Source organism: Phyllobates terribilis, unplaced genomic scaffold, assembly GCF_046119375.1.
Source record: "Phyllobates terribilis strain yellow unplaced genomic scaffold, ASM4611937v1 Scaffold_3__8_contigs__length_932513732, whole genome shotgun sequence".
Taxonomy (NCBI): Eukaryota; Metazoa; Chordata; class Amphibia; order Anura; family Dendrobatidae; genus Phyllobates; species Phyllobates terribilis.
The window spans coordinates 204590592-204606394 of NW_027362763.1; the positions used below are offsets into that span (position 1 = coordinate 204590592).

The 15803-nt window shown below is 41.3% G+C and overlaps 2 protein-coding genes across 7 annotated transcripts in view; one reads left to right on the forward strand and one right to left on the reverse strand.

The window, feature by feature from the left end:
• FARP2 (FERM, ARH/RhoGEF and pleckstrin domain protein 2) overlaps positions 1-8085 on the forward strand; it is a 110070-nt gene extending 101985 nt beyond the window's left edge. Inside the window, exons 24-28 of the mRNA XM_073674547.1 lie at positions 482-576; positions 1634-1743; positions 2642-2749; positions 4498-4649; positions 4904-8085. Coding sequence (XP_073530648.1) covers positions 482-576; positions 1634-1743; positions 2642-2749; positions 4498-4649; positions 4904-4994 — 556 coding nt within the window. The 3' untranslated portion in view covers positions 4995-8085. The remainder of the gene's footprint in view (positions 1-481; positions 577-1633; positions 1744-2641; positions 2750-4497; positions 4650-4903) is intronic.
• A 3380-nt stretch (positions 8086-11465) lies between these two features.
• The window catches only part of STK25 (serine/threonine kinase 25), a 75461-nt gene continuing 71123 nt past the window's right edge, over positions 11466-15803 (reverse strand). For 4 of the 6 annotated variants that reach the window (XM_073674552.1, XM_073674550.1, XM_073674553.1 and 1 more), the window contains exons 9-11: positions 15483-15554; positions 12487-12617; positions 11466-11682 (exon numbers count right to left, since the gene is read on the reverse strand). In XM_073674552.1, coding sequence (XP_073530653.1) covers positions 11664-11682; positions 12487-12617; positions 15483-15554 — 222 coding nt within the window. In that variant the 3' untranslated portion in view covers positions 11466-11663. Of the gene's footprint in view, positions 11683-12482; positions 12618-15482; positions 15555-15803 lie in introns of those variants that run through there. The other 2 variants (XM_073674554.1, XM_073674549.1) reach the window with 2 other exon arrangements.

Genomic DNA, 15803 nt, shown 5'->3' on the forward strand with positions numbered 1-15803 from the left:
TCTGTGGACAGCACAGTATGGAGGAGAAGCTGAGCAGAACGATATATAGGATTGCGGAAAAAAATTCAGTATAATTTCTATGTTATTCATTGAAATCTCTGGTGTTTAGAAGTATATGAGTCCAGGGGGGTTGTACTTAGTGCCTGACTGTCACCATACACAGGGTAGACTGTCAATCACTGAGTAGGACCGCCCACTGGACTCACATGCAGATCACATACCATTTTCAACATGACAAGTTCCCTTTAACATTTTGCCCATGATTTACAATAAATGTACATACTATATGGAATAACTTGGTAAATTATAACTTTCAATCAGATCTCATAATAAATGTCTCCATAATACATTGTGACCTGCAGCGCTGCATTCATTAGCATAACATCTCCTGTGTATAACATGTATGTGCCATCATCTCCTCTATACTGATGATCTCTTCGTCCTTCCTTTATCACACGGGGGGACTGACTGTCCCTTTAAGCACTCAGGTGGACATGAGACGCTGGTTGGATGACCTGAATGCGGCTATTAGTCGGGCTCCGAGATACAGCGAACTTTCTGCCCTATCACTTCAGCGTGAGTCTTTAATTAATTACCTGTTTTTCTATAATAGAACTCCATTATGGAGATGATATACTGATTCTGCAGGACTGACTCACATTTACCCCTGTGTCCAATGCTTTATTTGGTTGTGAAACGCGTCACAGATTTGTTGTTGGTGTTTTCTGAAATTGAATCAAACAAAAATGGAGGGCACCACTAAGTAAAAGAGATCACCCTGCACATACCATGGATAACAATATGTGAAGAAAGAGAAAAAGAAGTATGCAAAAAACAGGGGATCACCATCAAAAAATAAATATTTATTAATTAACACATAACCAAAAATATATGCACATACAAACAAGTAAAAAGCTGAAAAACTATGCAGTTAAAACAGACAAAAAGCATTGATAAGGCTTCAGTCCACCATATGGGCTAAATTTTACAGAAATCCTGCCAATGACCATGTCTAACTAGGTATAATAAAGTGCTGGTTGGTGTATAACAGAGCATGAAGAGCACAAAACACTAAATGCCTGAATAAATGGTCACAATATACAAATGTAAACTTAATAAGTAAACCATGACAATGTGAAGTACTATAACAAATACAATTGCTTTTGCAAAGATATAAAGAGAAAATCAATAAAACAAAAATTGCAAAATGTATATGTAGCATACTACTAGCGCAACCAAGGGATCATTGTTGGATCAAAAGATGAAAATGTGAAGGCAACTTATATCCCTGATGAAGCCACACATTTAGTGGCGATACGCCTGGGGTCTTTACCCCTATCTGCCACTTTAATCCTTATAGAGGTTTGTCAGAATGGGGTACTATTATCCCCATTGCAGTGTGGGAGAAGTGCACATACATCCACTCCATTAATTCTCTATGGGGCTGCTGGAAAAAGCCATTGTAGCCAGGATAAAAGTGCCCCATTCTACCTTTCTATGCGCATCTCAAGACCGTATTAATCATTAATTTATCACCCATCCTGTGGATAGGCGATAACTTGTTTTCATCAGAGTCCCCCTTTAAGCTTATCCAGGGTTTTGTTTCATCCATGGTATGCCCATCTCTCCCCAGAACCGGTTCTCCAGGTGCCAGGACAGAACCATCATCCAAACACACTCAGCCATGTTTGCTGGTATCGAAACCAGAGTGTGTCGCTGACTGATCACATCACTATGATGGAGGTAACATACAGTGCTCAGTATAAGACCTTATTCACACGAGCATGTCCATCTGTAAAAAATAGACTGGATTTTCTTTTTTCAATTGTACAATAATACATTTTTAATCAATTTACATTCCTTATGACAAATCCGATGGTTCAAAACCTTTTAAGGCCTGTTAATATATATATGTATTTTCTTAAAATACAGATCATTAAAGGTAAAATTACACATTCTGTCTAGTTGGCATTTTTTTGTGTCTCGGGGAAAGCTGGGTAAGGCCACGGCCCCACTATCAGTATTAGGTCAGTATTTTTTCTCAGGAGTGGGAGCCAAAACCAGGAGTGGGTGATAAATGCAGAATTGGTGACTTGTTTCTATTCTACCTTTTCTCTGATTGTTCCTCACCTGGTTTTGGCTCCCACTACTGAGAAAAAATACTGACCGAATACTGACCAAATACTGATAGCGGGGCCGTGGCCTAACTATTCTTATTGCATTGCTGAGGAGGAAAGTACAGTACAGCAGAAAAATCACCACACACATACAGTATATATAATGGGGAATAGGAAGAAATGTTTTTGTGGGATTGAGGCTTAAGGAGCCGCCTTACAGATTTACAAGGACTCTAGGACGGTGGCTGAATATTATATGATCAGTAGACATACAGCAGGAAGCTGTAAGCCTGATGGTGTCACTACTTTTTCAGTGTGGCCGAAGACATGAGATATGAGCTTTGCAGGGACCTGCTGTTAATCTGCGGTAATTTATACAGGCCAGTGGTATCAAATGTCGAATCTTTACAGTTGACCGACCATTTTTCAGATACTGACTATGTAAGGATTTGTAGCATGCGTCTCCAGTACTGGTATTCCCCACTTGCCTGTAGTTAATAATGAATGTGGTTCCTCCTGTCTAGAATCAGCTCTCCGGTTACTTGCTTCGAAAGTTTAAGAACAGCAATGGCTGGCAGCGGCTCTGGGTGATCTTCACCAATTTCTGCCTTTACTTTTATAAAACGCATCAGGTAAAGAAATAAGACCACAGAGTAATTCTATGTGCGAGAGTCATTATCAGATTATGTTCTTCATGAAGGTATTTGATTTTGAATACTGAATATGGATTTAGCTTTCATGGATCCTTAAAGGGAACCGGTCAGCAGGTTTTCTTAATGTAAACTATGGCCACTGCCTTTAATGCCTCTTTAACAGCAGTCTAGCAACTTGTACATACAGTAATGTTCAAAATAATAGCAGTGCCATATGACTAACCAGATTATTCACTGTTTTTGGTATAAATTATATTACCACAAGTCAAACAATTTACCAGTTGGTGCAGGGTGACATAAAAAATGCAGTTTCTGAGGCAAAGCCAACAAATCCCCAAAATAGGGGGATGTAGTCAAAGCATCCTGGGTTGGAATAACAGTTGACAGGTGCCAGAAGTTGGTTGCCTCTATGCAACATAGATGTGAAGCAGTTCTAAAAAACTGTGGGTATACAACTAAATATTAGGTTAGTGATTCACAGGAATGCCAAATCCTCAAAAAAAGAGAGTACATATTGTGAGTTTGTAAAGACAAATGCAGACACTGCTATTTTTTAGAACAGCCCAATGTTCATTTTTTGTTATTTTCTGTAAAGTAGTTAAAAATTATATACATTTTTCTTCCATGTTTTGAATTCGAAAACAGTGTGCAATGTATGGAAATAAAAACTATAAATAAAAAGATTTTGTGCTTAACTCATGTTTTTGAACACACTGCTATTATTTTGAACACTACTGTAAGTCCCCAACCCACCTCTGCAGATCCCAAAAAATACCTTTCTTAATCCCCCCATAAGGCTCACCAGGCATCACTGGTCTTGCTTCAGCTCCTCCTCTTTCTCCGCAATTGCCGTCCTCCTGTCCTGCTTCATGTGGATGACGGGTCCTACGCCATCCACACAGTGCCCCTAATCTCGCTCCTGCACAGTTGTACTTCGCTCTGCCCAACTGTATTTTTGGGGATCTGTAGAGGGTATTGGAGACTTAAATACAGATTGCTAGACTGCTGTGAAAGAGGCATTAAAGGTGGTGGCCATAGTTTACATTGGAAAAAATCTGGTGACCGGTTTCATTTGCGCACATGACAGACTCTAGCAGAGGCATTCTGATCATATCACTCGCCCATTTATGTAAATCTCAGCAATGTAATTGTTGTAATGTGAGCAAACTGTCCATGTACAGCTTATACTTCACCAACATCTTATGTAACATCATCATTGTGTTACAACCTTGGTTGAATTTCACCATTAGGTCAGGTTCTGATGAGCGTATGCAAAATCGTTTGTTTTTCATCCAGAAAAAATAAACCCTATTTTTCATCCATATGTCCGTTTTTTACATCTGTATGGCATCTGTTTTTTTACATGAATAATTTAATAAATGATAAAAAGCCAAATACAGTTTTGTATGTTAATAAATGTAATGCATGACTTACAGATAGTAGCGTCTATTTGATATATTTTTTGTGCACTTATTGACTTACAATCGGCAAGTCTGATCCGTAAAGCTTATCGCAGTAGAGCATGCTGCACATTTTTCACGCAATCGGTCTGTGTGTAAACGTTAATGTGAACTACCCCATTGACTTGCATTGGTCAGTGCACTGTCTGTATGCTATCTGGTTTGGAATCTGTTGATCAGTACATGGACTGATTTATTCGCTTGTCTGAACAAACCCTTACTGTGCTTCTGTGGACAAACTAAGTAATGGATGATGTGTATTCTCAGGAAGATGCTCCTCTCGCCTCTTTGCCGCTGCTCGGATACACCGTAAGCATCCCGTCCTTCTCTGATCCCGTCACCTGCCGTCACGTGTTCAAACTGCATTTCAAATCCCATGTATACTTCTTCAGAGCGGACAGCGATTATACATGGAGGAGGTATGACTATTATGCTGCTATTGCTTTTGCAAACGCTGTACAAACATCAACATTTAAGATATATATAATTTTTTTTGACATTTTTCAGCAACATTAAAATTTAAGAATCCATTTTTTTTTTTAATTATTATTTTTTTTTTCAATGAAATATCAATACATTAGAGTGCATGCTTTGGGTGAGTTATGTCTACACTTGTCTTTTACATACTTTGATCAGACTGTAATTTAGCTGATAATGTCTTCTGTATTCCCAGGTGGATGGAAGTGATCCGGCGAGGAGTGAGCTCTCCAGGGAAGATCGGACACTTAACTGAGGATGGGATTATTGGTGATTTGACCTCGTGACAAACTAATTATAGCTTGAAATGCGGACGTGTATATACAGGACCATAAACAGGCAATTTACAAAGAATGGAATGTGCTTGGTGTCAGAAATGGGGCTAATTAGAAGAACATCAGGTATTACTAAAAGCAGAAAGATTACATTACCCATGTGTTTTGAACGGTCTTTCCTAAATTCCACTACATCAAAGCAATCATATCTCAAATAATTCATAATGAGAAAACAGCAGCAACCTGAAACTCCATAAAACAAAAATCCTATTACAGTACAACTTCATAATCCATTTTTGTGGGCTGCAATAGAAAGCACAGATGGCTTACTAGTGGCTAGTAAAACTGGTTTCTACTAGAATAACAGGCTGCGTTCATAGTATTATTATTATTTATTATTATAGCGCCATTAATTCCATGGCACTTTACATGTTTATAAGAAGTATACATAGCAAACAACAAGTACAATAATTTGAACAAAAACGAGTCACCGACTGGTACAGGAGGAGAGAGGACCCTGCCCGCGAGGGCTCACAGTCTTCAGGGAATGGGTGAGGATATACAGTAGGTGGGGGTACAGCTGATCGTGCAATGGTATGGTGGAGCGAGGGTTGCTGCAGCTTTTTGTAAGAGGTGGGTCTTCAGGTTCCTTTTGAAGATTTCCACGGTAGGTGAGAATCTGATGTGTTGGGGTAGAGCTTTCCAGGGTAGGGGGGGGGATGCACGGGAGAAATCTTGTATGCGATTGTGGGAAGAGGAGATTAGAGGGGAGTAGAGAAGGATGTCTTGTGAGGATCGGAGGTTGCATGCAGGTAAATAGTGGGAGACTAGGTCACAGATATATGGAGGAGACAGGTTGTGGATGGCTTTGTATGCCAAGGTTAGGGTCTTGAACTTGAATCTCTGGGCAATGGGGAGCCAGTGCAGGGATTGACAGAGTTGAGAGGTTGGGGAATAGCGGGGGGACAGGTGGATTAGTAGGGCAGCAGAGTTTAGGATAGATTGAAGGGGCGCGAGAGTGTTAGAAGGGAGGCCACAGAGCAGGAGGTTCCAGTAGTCGAGGCGAGAGATGATGAGGGCATGCACTAGTGTTTTTGCAGATTCATGGTTGAGGACTGTGCGGATCCGGGAGATATTTTTGAGGTGGAGTCGGCAGGAAGTGGAAAGGGCTTGGATATGAGGTTTAAAGGAGAGACCAGAGTCAAGGGTTACCCCGAGGCAGCGAGCGGCGAGTGGGCAGCCATTGACTTTGATAGATAGGTCAGATGGGGGGGGGTTGTGTGACATGATGGAAAGATGATGAATTCAGTTCTATCCATATTAAGTTTTAGGAATCTAGCAGAGAAGAAAGATGAAATAACGGACAGACATTGTGGGATTCTGGTTAGTAAGGAGTTGATATCAGGTCCAGAGAGGTAGATCTGTGTGTCATCAGCATAGAGGTGATACTGAAAGCCATGAGACTCTATGAGCTGTCCAAGGCCGAGGGTGTAGATGGAGAAGAGCAGGGGTCCTAGAACTAAGCCTTGGGGGACACCAACAGATAGGGGGCGAGATGAGGAGGTGGTGTGTGAGTGGGAGATACTGAATGTCCGGTCTGTTAGCTATGTGGAGATCCAAGATAGGGCCAAGTCTGTGATGCCGAGAGATGAGACAGTCTGTAGTAAGAGGGAATGGTCCACTGTGTCGAAGGCAGATGACAGGTCCAGAAGGAGAAGGACAGAATAGTGTTGCTTGGATTTGGCGGTTAGTAGGTTCTCGATGACTTTAGTCAGGGCAGTTTCAGTAGAATAGTGCAGTCGGAAGCCAGATTGTAAGCGATTAAAGAGGGAGCAGGAGGAGAGGTGGGAGGACAGTTCAAGATGAACGTGTAATTCCAGTAGTTTTGAGGCGTAGGGAAGAAGTGATATGGGGCGATAGCTAGACAGAGAGGGTGGGTCAAGGGATAGCTTTTTGCAGATGGGTGTGATCGAGGCATGTTTGAAGCATGAGGGGAAGACACGAGTTGTTAGTGACAGGTTGAAGAGGTGGGTTAGGGTTGGGATGAAGACTGCGGTAAGGTTTGGGATGAGGTGGGACGGGATTGGGTCAAGTTCACAGGTGGTGAGATGTGACTTGGAGAGTAAAGAGGAAAGTTGGACTTCCGTGATAGCGGAGAAGCTGGTTTTGGAGGAGAGTTGAGTAGTTGTGAGGAGGGGCTGTGGGGACTTATGGCAAAAGCTTTGCCTTATGTTGTCAATCTTCTGCTTGAAGAATGAGGCTAAGTCTTCAGCTGAGATTAGTAGAGAGGGAGGGGGAGCTGGGGGACGGAGGATAGAATTGAAAGTACTGAATAGCTGTTTAGGGTTGTGAGACTGGGAGGATATGAGAGATGAGAAGTATGTGTTTTGCTGTAGTGAGGGCTTGTTTGAATGTGATGAAGTGCTCATTGGAGTGGGACCTTTTCCATCTCCGTTCAGCAACCCTGGAAGCCCGTTTCAGTTCTTTAGTCAGGCTGGTGTGCCAGGTTTGCCTGTTGATTGTGCGAGCTTTGGTATGTGTGAGGGGGGCGGCGACCGATTCAAGAGATGCAGCAGTTGTGGTGTTATATAAGAGGGCAGCAGCATCTGCATAGTATTGCTCACAATCTATGCGAGTGAAACAGCTATTATAATGCATGTATTTAAAGGGAGTTTAAACCGCTCCCGGTGTCAGTGTTTTTCAAGTATGGATAAAGAAAAAAATGTACCAAGCTTCTCCTATATTTTGCAGTGTTAAACACGGACTGTATGTACACTGATGCCATCCTTGTTTTTCACAGACCCATAGACTTGTATTAGCCCTTGTCATCCGTGCTTATGGAAAAAAAACAGACAAGTCTCCGTATGTTTTGCACGGACAGTTTGCTTTTGTAAAATTCTGTAAAACAAGGACATGTACACAGCAGTATAAATTATAATGGGTACGTGTGATATCTGTGAAAAAAATGGATGCCACACATACTGGAAACACTGACATGTGAAGGAGGACTAAGGGCTTGTTCACATATAGCATGTTTGCTGCAGAAAAAAAACACAGCGTTTTACAGCACCAGCAAAATGAATTCTGTTTCTGAAATCTCATGCACACCCTTCTTATTCTTTCCTTGCAGATTTGTATCTTCAAGCATTTGTTCAAATCTGCAGTATGTCAATTGTTTGTGTTTTTTGCAGCGTTTTTCCCCATTCAAATGAATGGGGGAAAAAACACAAGTAATATTGCGTAAAATATCTGTGCTTTTACTGTCAACACTGTTTTTTGCAGCAGAAAAATTTGATGCAAATACTAAACATTAGTACATACTCTTAGTATATATTCACACGTGGTGTTTTGCATTGCTTTTTTATGCAGCATTATTGGCGCATGAAATATGCAGCGTTTTAGAGTAGCAGCCTAATTAATGACATTGAAATTTTATGCACACACTTGTTTTTTTTCCTCACACATATTTTGAACCCTGTTACATTCTGCGTCTTGTCAAAAATGTCAATTCTTTCAGCGTTTTTGGAGCACTTTTCACTCATTAATATGAATGGGTGAAAAACGCAAACAAAAATGCTTTTTTACTGCCATCACTATGTGGTGCAGAAAAAAAAAACAGCTGCAAAAACGCAACATACCCTAAGTGTTCTAATCACTGCCTCCACTCTGTAGAAACTGAACTTTAATCAAATATGCCAAGTGTTTGGTGCACATTCGGTGTGGCCAAGATGCTCAGTGCACCGTACTGCCCAATGGTTTTACATGCTCCTCCCTCCCTCACTGGTTAGTGACAGCGCTGCTTTGTCTGAGTTTTCTCCGCAGACAGTGAGATGACCCCAGTCTAGCCAGCTCTGTAATCAGAAGACTAAATGGTGCACGGAGCCTCCTGGCCACACCGAGGGTACACCAAGCACCCTAAATAGATTGTTTGATTAAACTTTAGTTCTGAATAATAATGGAAGCAGCGATTAGAACACGGAAGGCCTGATTAATCATTTGCATTTATTCTTAAGTCACTTTTTTTGTGGTATTTGTTGCCATTTTTAGCGCCACATTCTCGCAAATAGTGCATGTGGTTCATGAATATTGCACATAATCAATAAGTCTTTTGTTCCTTTTTCCTAACCCCTTCATGACCTTGCGATTTTCTGTTTTTGCGCTTTCGTTTTTTCCTCCCCTTCTTCCAAGAGCCATAGCTTTATTTTTCCGTCCCCATAGCCGCATGAGGGCTTGTTTTTTGTGGGACGAGTTGTAGTTTTCAATGACACCATCATTTTCATTAAGTGATGCATTGTAAAGCGGGAAAAAACTCCAAGTGCGTTGAAATTGCAAAAAAAAATGCAATTCCACAATTGTTTTGTTTGTTTGTTTTTTTTATTTACCACGTTCACTATATGGTAAAACTGACATGGAAATATGATTCTCCAGGTCAGTACGAGTACGCAGATACTAAACCTGTATAGTTTTTTTTTTAAGTGGTGAAAAAAAAGTGCGACATTTTTAAGAAAAATGCTTTTTTCCTGCCATCACTATGTGGTGCAGAAAAAAAAACAGCTGCAAAAACGCAACATACCCTAAGTGTTCTAATCACTGCCTCCATTCTGTAGAAACTGAACTTTAATCAAATATGCCAAGTGCTTGGTGCACATTCGGTGTGGCCAAGATGCTCAGTGCACCGTACTGTCCAATGGTTTTACATGCTCCTCCCTCCCTCACTGGTTAGTTGCGTCAGCCAAAAAAAACGTAATTCTAGTGTTTTTGCTGCTTACTGATTGGATTAATTTATTGTATATTTTGATAGATCGGACTATTATGAATGCAGCGATACCAAATATGTGTATTTTTTTTTATTGTGTTTTGAATGGGGGTGATTTTTAAAAACTTTTTTTTTTTTTACTGTATTTAATAGTGCCCTTAGGGGACTTGAAGCTGCGATTGTCCAATCGCTTGTGCTATACATGACGGAAATGATGTTCTCCTATGAACTCCAGCCACGAGCTGGTGTTCACAATGATAGGAATGGAGGTCTTCAGCAGACCCCTGGCTGTCATGGGAACCCATCGGAGCACTGCAATAACGGGACGGAGGCGTCGATGGGTGGGCTGAATGACACACTTCTGTCTGGCGCATGTTAAATCCTGCAGTCCGTGATTGACAGCGGGATTTTAAATGGTTAATAGGGTTGAGCGAGTATGTTCTGTCCAAGTATGCTCGGGCCGAGCTCCGAGTATTTACAGCTGCTCGGTGATATGGTTGAATCGCTCCCGTGTGCATGATTTGCAACTGTTTGACAGTTTTATTACATGTGAGGAATGTGTAAGAAATAGACATTCCTCACATGTAATAAAGCTGTTAAACAGTCGCAAATCATGCACACGGGAGCGATTCAACCATATCACCGAGCAGCTGTAACTACTCGGAGCTCGGCCCGAGCATACTCGGCGAAAGGGTTAATAGAACATACTCGCTCAACACTAATGGTTAACCAACGTGGGAGGTGCACCGCTCCACCCGCGGCTGTTAATGCACGTGATGGCTGATTAAATCAGTCATGTGCAGGGAAAGATGAGGGCTCGGCCTGCGAGCCCACATCAATGGCAGGGACATGACCTTTGACGTCTATATATGTCAAAGGTCATGAAGGGGTTAAAGCTTAAATTCACATGTTCCGATAAAGTATTGAGAAAATTCAAGAATACACAAAATTCCTCTGGCGGGGACACAAAATTTGGGCTGAGAGACTCTTTTTAAGTAATGATATTTTCATAAATGTGATTATTATGGAAGTATGGTTCCATGTACATGGTTGTATTATGAATATGTGGGTACTGACCCATATTATGGGGCTTATAGCTTGCTGTGACTTCATACTGTATCTCCAGTGTTTCATATAGGTTGCTTATATAGGTAGCATGCAGCATTGCGAAATGTATTACGGAGGTACTTTCCTCAAGGAACATCTCTTTAGGAGACTTTGGCATCTCAGAGGCACCGGACAGCGGCAAATCTACCTGAGTAACAGAGACTTGATCTGTCGCATTACACAGCTTATACATGGAGACATGAGGCCTACATTCTGTCTGACATGATTTAGCTGGATTAACTCTGGGACCGACCGCCAAACTCATATTCCCCATCTTACTATTGATCAGGTTAGTGTGAAAAACTAGGGTTGGAAACTCCTGTTTAAAGCCATGATCTTCCGTGTCCACATAGATTGGCCAATCTACACGTGACTGGATGGTAAAGGTTGTAAGTGCTAGTCCACTGCATACAGTGTTTAATAGAAATCCAATAATGCACTAAACCTGGATTGTCACAAACCTCTTACAAAATTCAACTCATTGCCTGCAGGGGGCGCTGTCACTCATTTGCGTTACACATTTAGAACAACCTCCTTTCCATAGCTCCGCATTGTAAAGGAGGAGCGGAGACTCCCTGAAAAAAAGGGCAATTTTCACATTGGATATAACCAATCGAGGATTATGTATGAAATGTCAGTTTATTCTTTTTTACACTAAGTGTTGATGAGAAACATTGGTAAACATTTTTGTATGTTACAATAAAATAAAGAATAATACAATTGAAGTAATGCCATGTTGGTCCTGTCAGTGTTCACAGTGTCGTCCTGGTCCAGGCTGAGACATGAGGATGGAAAGTGTGGAGCACCAAGTAGTGGACTCATGATGCAGAGGAGAACCTAGAAAGACAAATAGGAAGGCTCAGCCTACACTATGTGAACATACCCTAAAAGGGAACCTGGCAGCAGTGGCATGAGGGCCAAAAAGGGAGAGGCCTGTTAATCATGCTGGACAGGGACTCTTCTACTCCCTGCTCAGTTCCTTTAAAAATGATGATTTCATGCTGCCCATGGTTAAGGTAGCATGGGAGTGCACATAGATCTCCATTATATCTCGTTCACATTTCAGGGGTAATATATGACTGACCCAACTTACCCTGATGCTGGGGGCTTTAGAAGCCCGACCTTCAGCGTTTAGCCAATTTTTGTGATGGCCTTATCTTATATGACTGAGACCGTGCTGACATCACAACGCCAGGTCTCCTGACCTGAGTATGGTTATAAGGCAGTTATCTCAGGTCAGGACACCCGGCAGTGGGGCCGGGTGGTCCGATGCAAGCAAAGTCTGCATTTCATGGACGTGGGAAAGCGGCATATGGCGTTGGGTTTAACCTGGGCTTTTAAAACTCTATACAATTCAGGCAACAGGTATTTGCAAAATCCAAACAAACTGAAACATCATTCCACATGATGGAAAAGAGTCAGAAGAATCACTTATGACTAACCAAATATTAATACCGAATGTTTATCTGACACACCCCTCATAGTAATAACACGAGGTGTGAGCCTAATCCATGAAAAAAGATATGCCATTGTCGTAAGTGAAGAGTGAATTATCGAAATAGCTACGGGCAGCACTGATGATCTGCACTAGTGTCTGAGACCCAATATCTCTCATATATATGATCATTTCTTTTACTTTACCTTTGCACACGCTGAACCAAGTGAGAAATGAGCTGGTCTGTGATACCAGGACTGGACTCCTCCGCTAAGCTAAAAGCGTTCTCTAGTTCCTGTACGGATCCAAATGCTCCAGCGCAGCGCTGCTCCCTCAGCTGTATGACGACACATGCAAAGAACATTTATGTACAATGAAGATGGAGCAACTGCTGCAAACCCTAAAGACAATACAGCACTCCGTCCGCATAAATGCAGCAATGTGAATAAACTCAAGGAAAAATCCCTGATGTAAAGGCTGTTGGCAGGGTTTTATAAACCATGTCTAACTATTATGTCAAATACAGGGTGATTCCCTCGCTACTTTACCTGGAAAAATTGCTATAACTTCTAAAAGAGACGCTCTATCATACTGAAATTTGGACTGTTCATTCCTTGGTTCATGGGAAACTGATGTTTTAAAGCAGGTGTTGAAAATGTCCACCTTTCGCATCCAAGCACGACTGTACACCATTCCATATTGTTGAATGTGTTCTGCAGGTCTGGAGTCATAGCCTGAATATCTCGCTGTATGTTCTCGGCTTGATACTGTGTACCCGACCTTTCAAATTGCATCAAAGAAAAAATCCGGCAGTGTTAAGTCAGGCAATCATGGAGGCCACAGTCCATTGGAAATTACTCTGTTATCAAAGAAGACTTCAATACATGGTATGGACGATGGATTTCGACCTCCGAACTTCTTTAGAAACTCACTTTGGCACCTATTTAAGGACTCAGTTTTCCAATAAGTTTTCACAATGAAAAACACGCTCCTCCAAACTATCTGTACATTATTAACAAATGAAAAAGGAATGCTGCAGGAGTGAAATGCAAACACCAGAGGAACTACCGCAGAAAGGCATGCAGCAAGTCTATCTCGTAGTGGAGACGACCGGCGGTTGACAAGTCGGCGAGACCACTCGGCACAAGGATGTTTCTCATCGGTGTCGCTGAAGTTCATTGCACTCTCACTTCTCATGGACCAAAGTATGCACAGTCCAAATTTCAGTACGGTCAACCGTCTTTTAGAAGTTACAGCAATTTTTCCAGGTAAAGTAGCGAGTGAATCGCTCTGTACAATTCCTTTTCTATACATCAAGAACAAATGGGGAACACTTATCAAAACTTCAGATAAGTGTATGCAATCAACTGTCACTTAGTATCAGACAGTAGTGTAGCCATAGCCTGAATCTGCTTCAAGCCCCCTTCATAAGTCAGCTTAAAAAAAAACATATGTGTGAGACGGTCCATTTTTCCTATCTGTGTGGTTTTCTGTTAGCTGTCCATGTGTACCATCCATGTGACACATACCGGAATAGAATGCAGATGAGAAATTACAGATTTTTCTGTATTAAAGATGTGCAAAGATAATAGATAAATAATTACTGTCAGATATATAATTTGAACCTTCCCATGTGTACATTACTGTACATGTATTAACCTAATAAATAAATGAAAAAAAATTATGTTGGCTCCCCCCAATTTTTGGAAACCAGCAAAGGTAAAGCAGACCGCTTTTAGCTGATATTATCAGGCTGGGTCTCTGGTTATTGAGCCCTTCCCAGCCTAGAAATACCAGCCCGCAGCCGCCCCAGAACTGGAGCATCACATGAGATGCTCCAATTCTGGCGCTTCGCCTTGACTCGTCCCGATGCCCTGGTGTGTTGGTGATCAGGGTAATAGGGCTTGGGGTTGATGTCAGCTGTGATTTGTCCAAAAAACACAGCTGGCATCAAGCCCTGGTGTTAGCAATGTAGAAGTGTCTATCAGACACCCCCATTACTAAACCACTAATAAAAAGGAACCCTGATTGCCAAATCGGAAGAGCCAAGGCGAAGAGCCAGAATTGGAGCATCTCATGGGATGCTCCAGTTCTGGGGCAGCTGCGGGCTGGTATTTTTAAGCTGGGAAGGACCCATTAACCATGGACCTTCCCAGCCTGATAATATCAGTTGTCTGATTTACCTTTGCTAATTACCAAAAATGTGGGGGGTCCACATAATTACCAAAAATGGGGGGGTCCACATTATTTTTTTTCCATTAATTTATTTATTAGGTTAATACATGTACAGTAAGCTACACATGCAAGGCACAAATTATATATCTCATGGATACCTATTATCTATCATCCTCTTTGCACATCTTTAACACATAAAAATCTGTAATTTCTATTCTGCATTCTATTCCAGTACATGGCATGCAGATGTCATCCGTGTGCTATACATGTTTACACGGACCCCTAGACTTTTATTGATCCTTGTCATCCGTGCTGCCGGGAAAAATGGACATGTCTACATGTGGGTCACACAGACTGTGTGAAAACATGAACATGTGGGCAGCGCCATAGAGTATAATGGATATGTGTCTCCGATACCTGTTAAAACAGATGCGACACATATATGTGATGGGGGCCTCAGTGAAAGCAGAAAAAAAAAAAAACAAGTCTAAATTCAGCTTTAGGGGACTTGATGCAGTTTATGGACTGGAGAAATTGAAAGATATCCTAGCATGCTTTTGGCCAAACCAAATGCCTATCACATGAATCTTGCCTTTATTCACATTTCAGTACTACAACTCAGTGTGAAATGCATATATATTAAAAAGAGGTGGTCCACGTTGGATACTCCTATTTTGTCATATTTAGTCATGCCGATAATGTCTGTAAAGCAATGTGGAATTAATGGCGATATATAAGTGAGTATAATAAATAAATAAATTCCAAATTAAGCTATCGATCATCTTTAGTTAGGGAACCTTGAAGCATGTGCCCCCACAGGAAAAATGAAGCACTATACATGACAATTGAAAGCAATAGGTTATACTTAGTGCAAATCAATTTGTAGCAATGCGTATGAAGCCTAATAAAGAACCACTGGTGCAGCATGCCACATAGTTTTGCATTAAAGCAATACTGAGTCACAAACAGTAGAGGGCACCATTGCTGGCTCTACATATGCACTTCAGTCCATAAAGTAGAGTCTCACCTCCTGGAAAACTGGAGCTACAAGAGCTGATAAACAGTGGGATCTTGGCAAGCGTTTTATCGCGTCTGCTGGCTGCAGAGACAAGCACAATGTAAGTCTTTTCCTAAATTTATCGCAGACATTTAAACAATTGTCAAAACTTAACCCATCTCAGAAAAAGCAAAAATTGCAGTCTGTAAACTTGCCTTACAAGGAACACACTATACAGATGCATTCACATGGGAAATTTTAGTTGTTTTTTTTTTCTCCAGAAAAATATGCAACTGTGTATAACGCAAAGCCTATGGTTTAAAGCACGATACTTAAAACTAAAAAAAATCA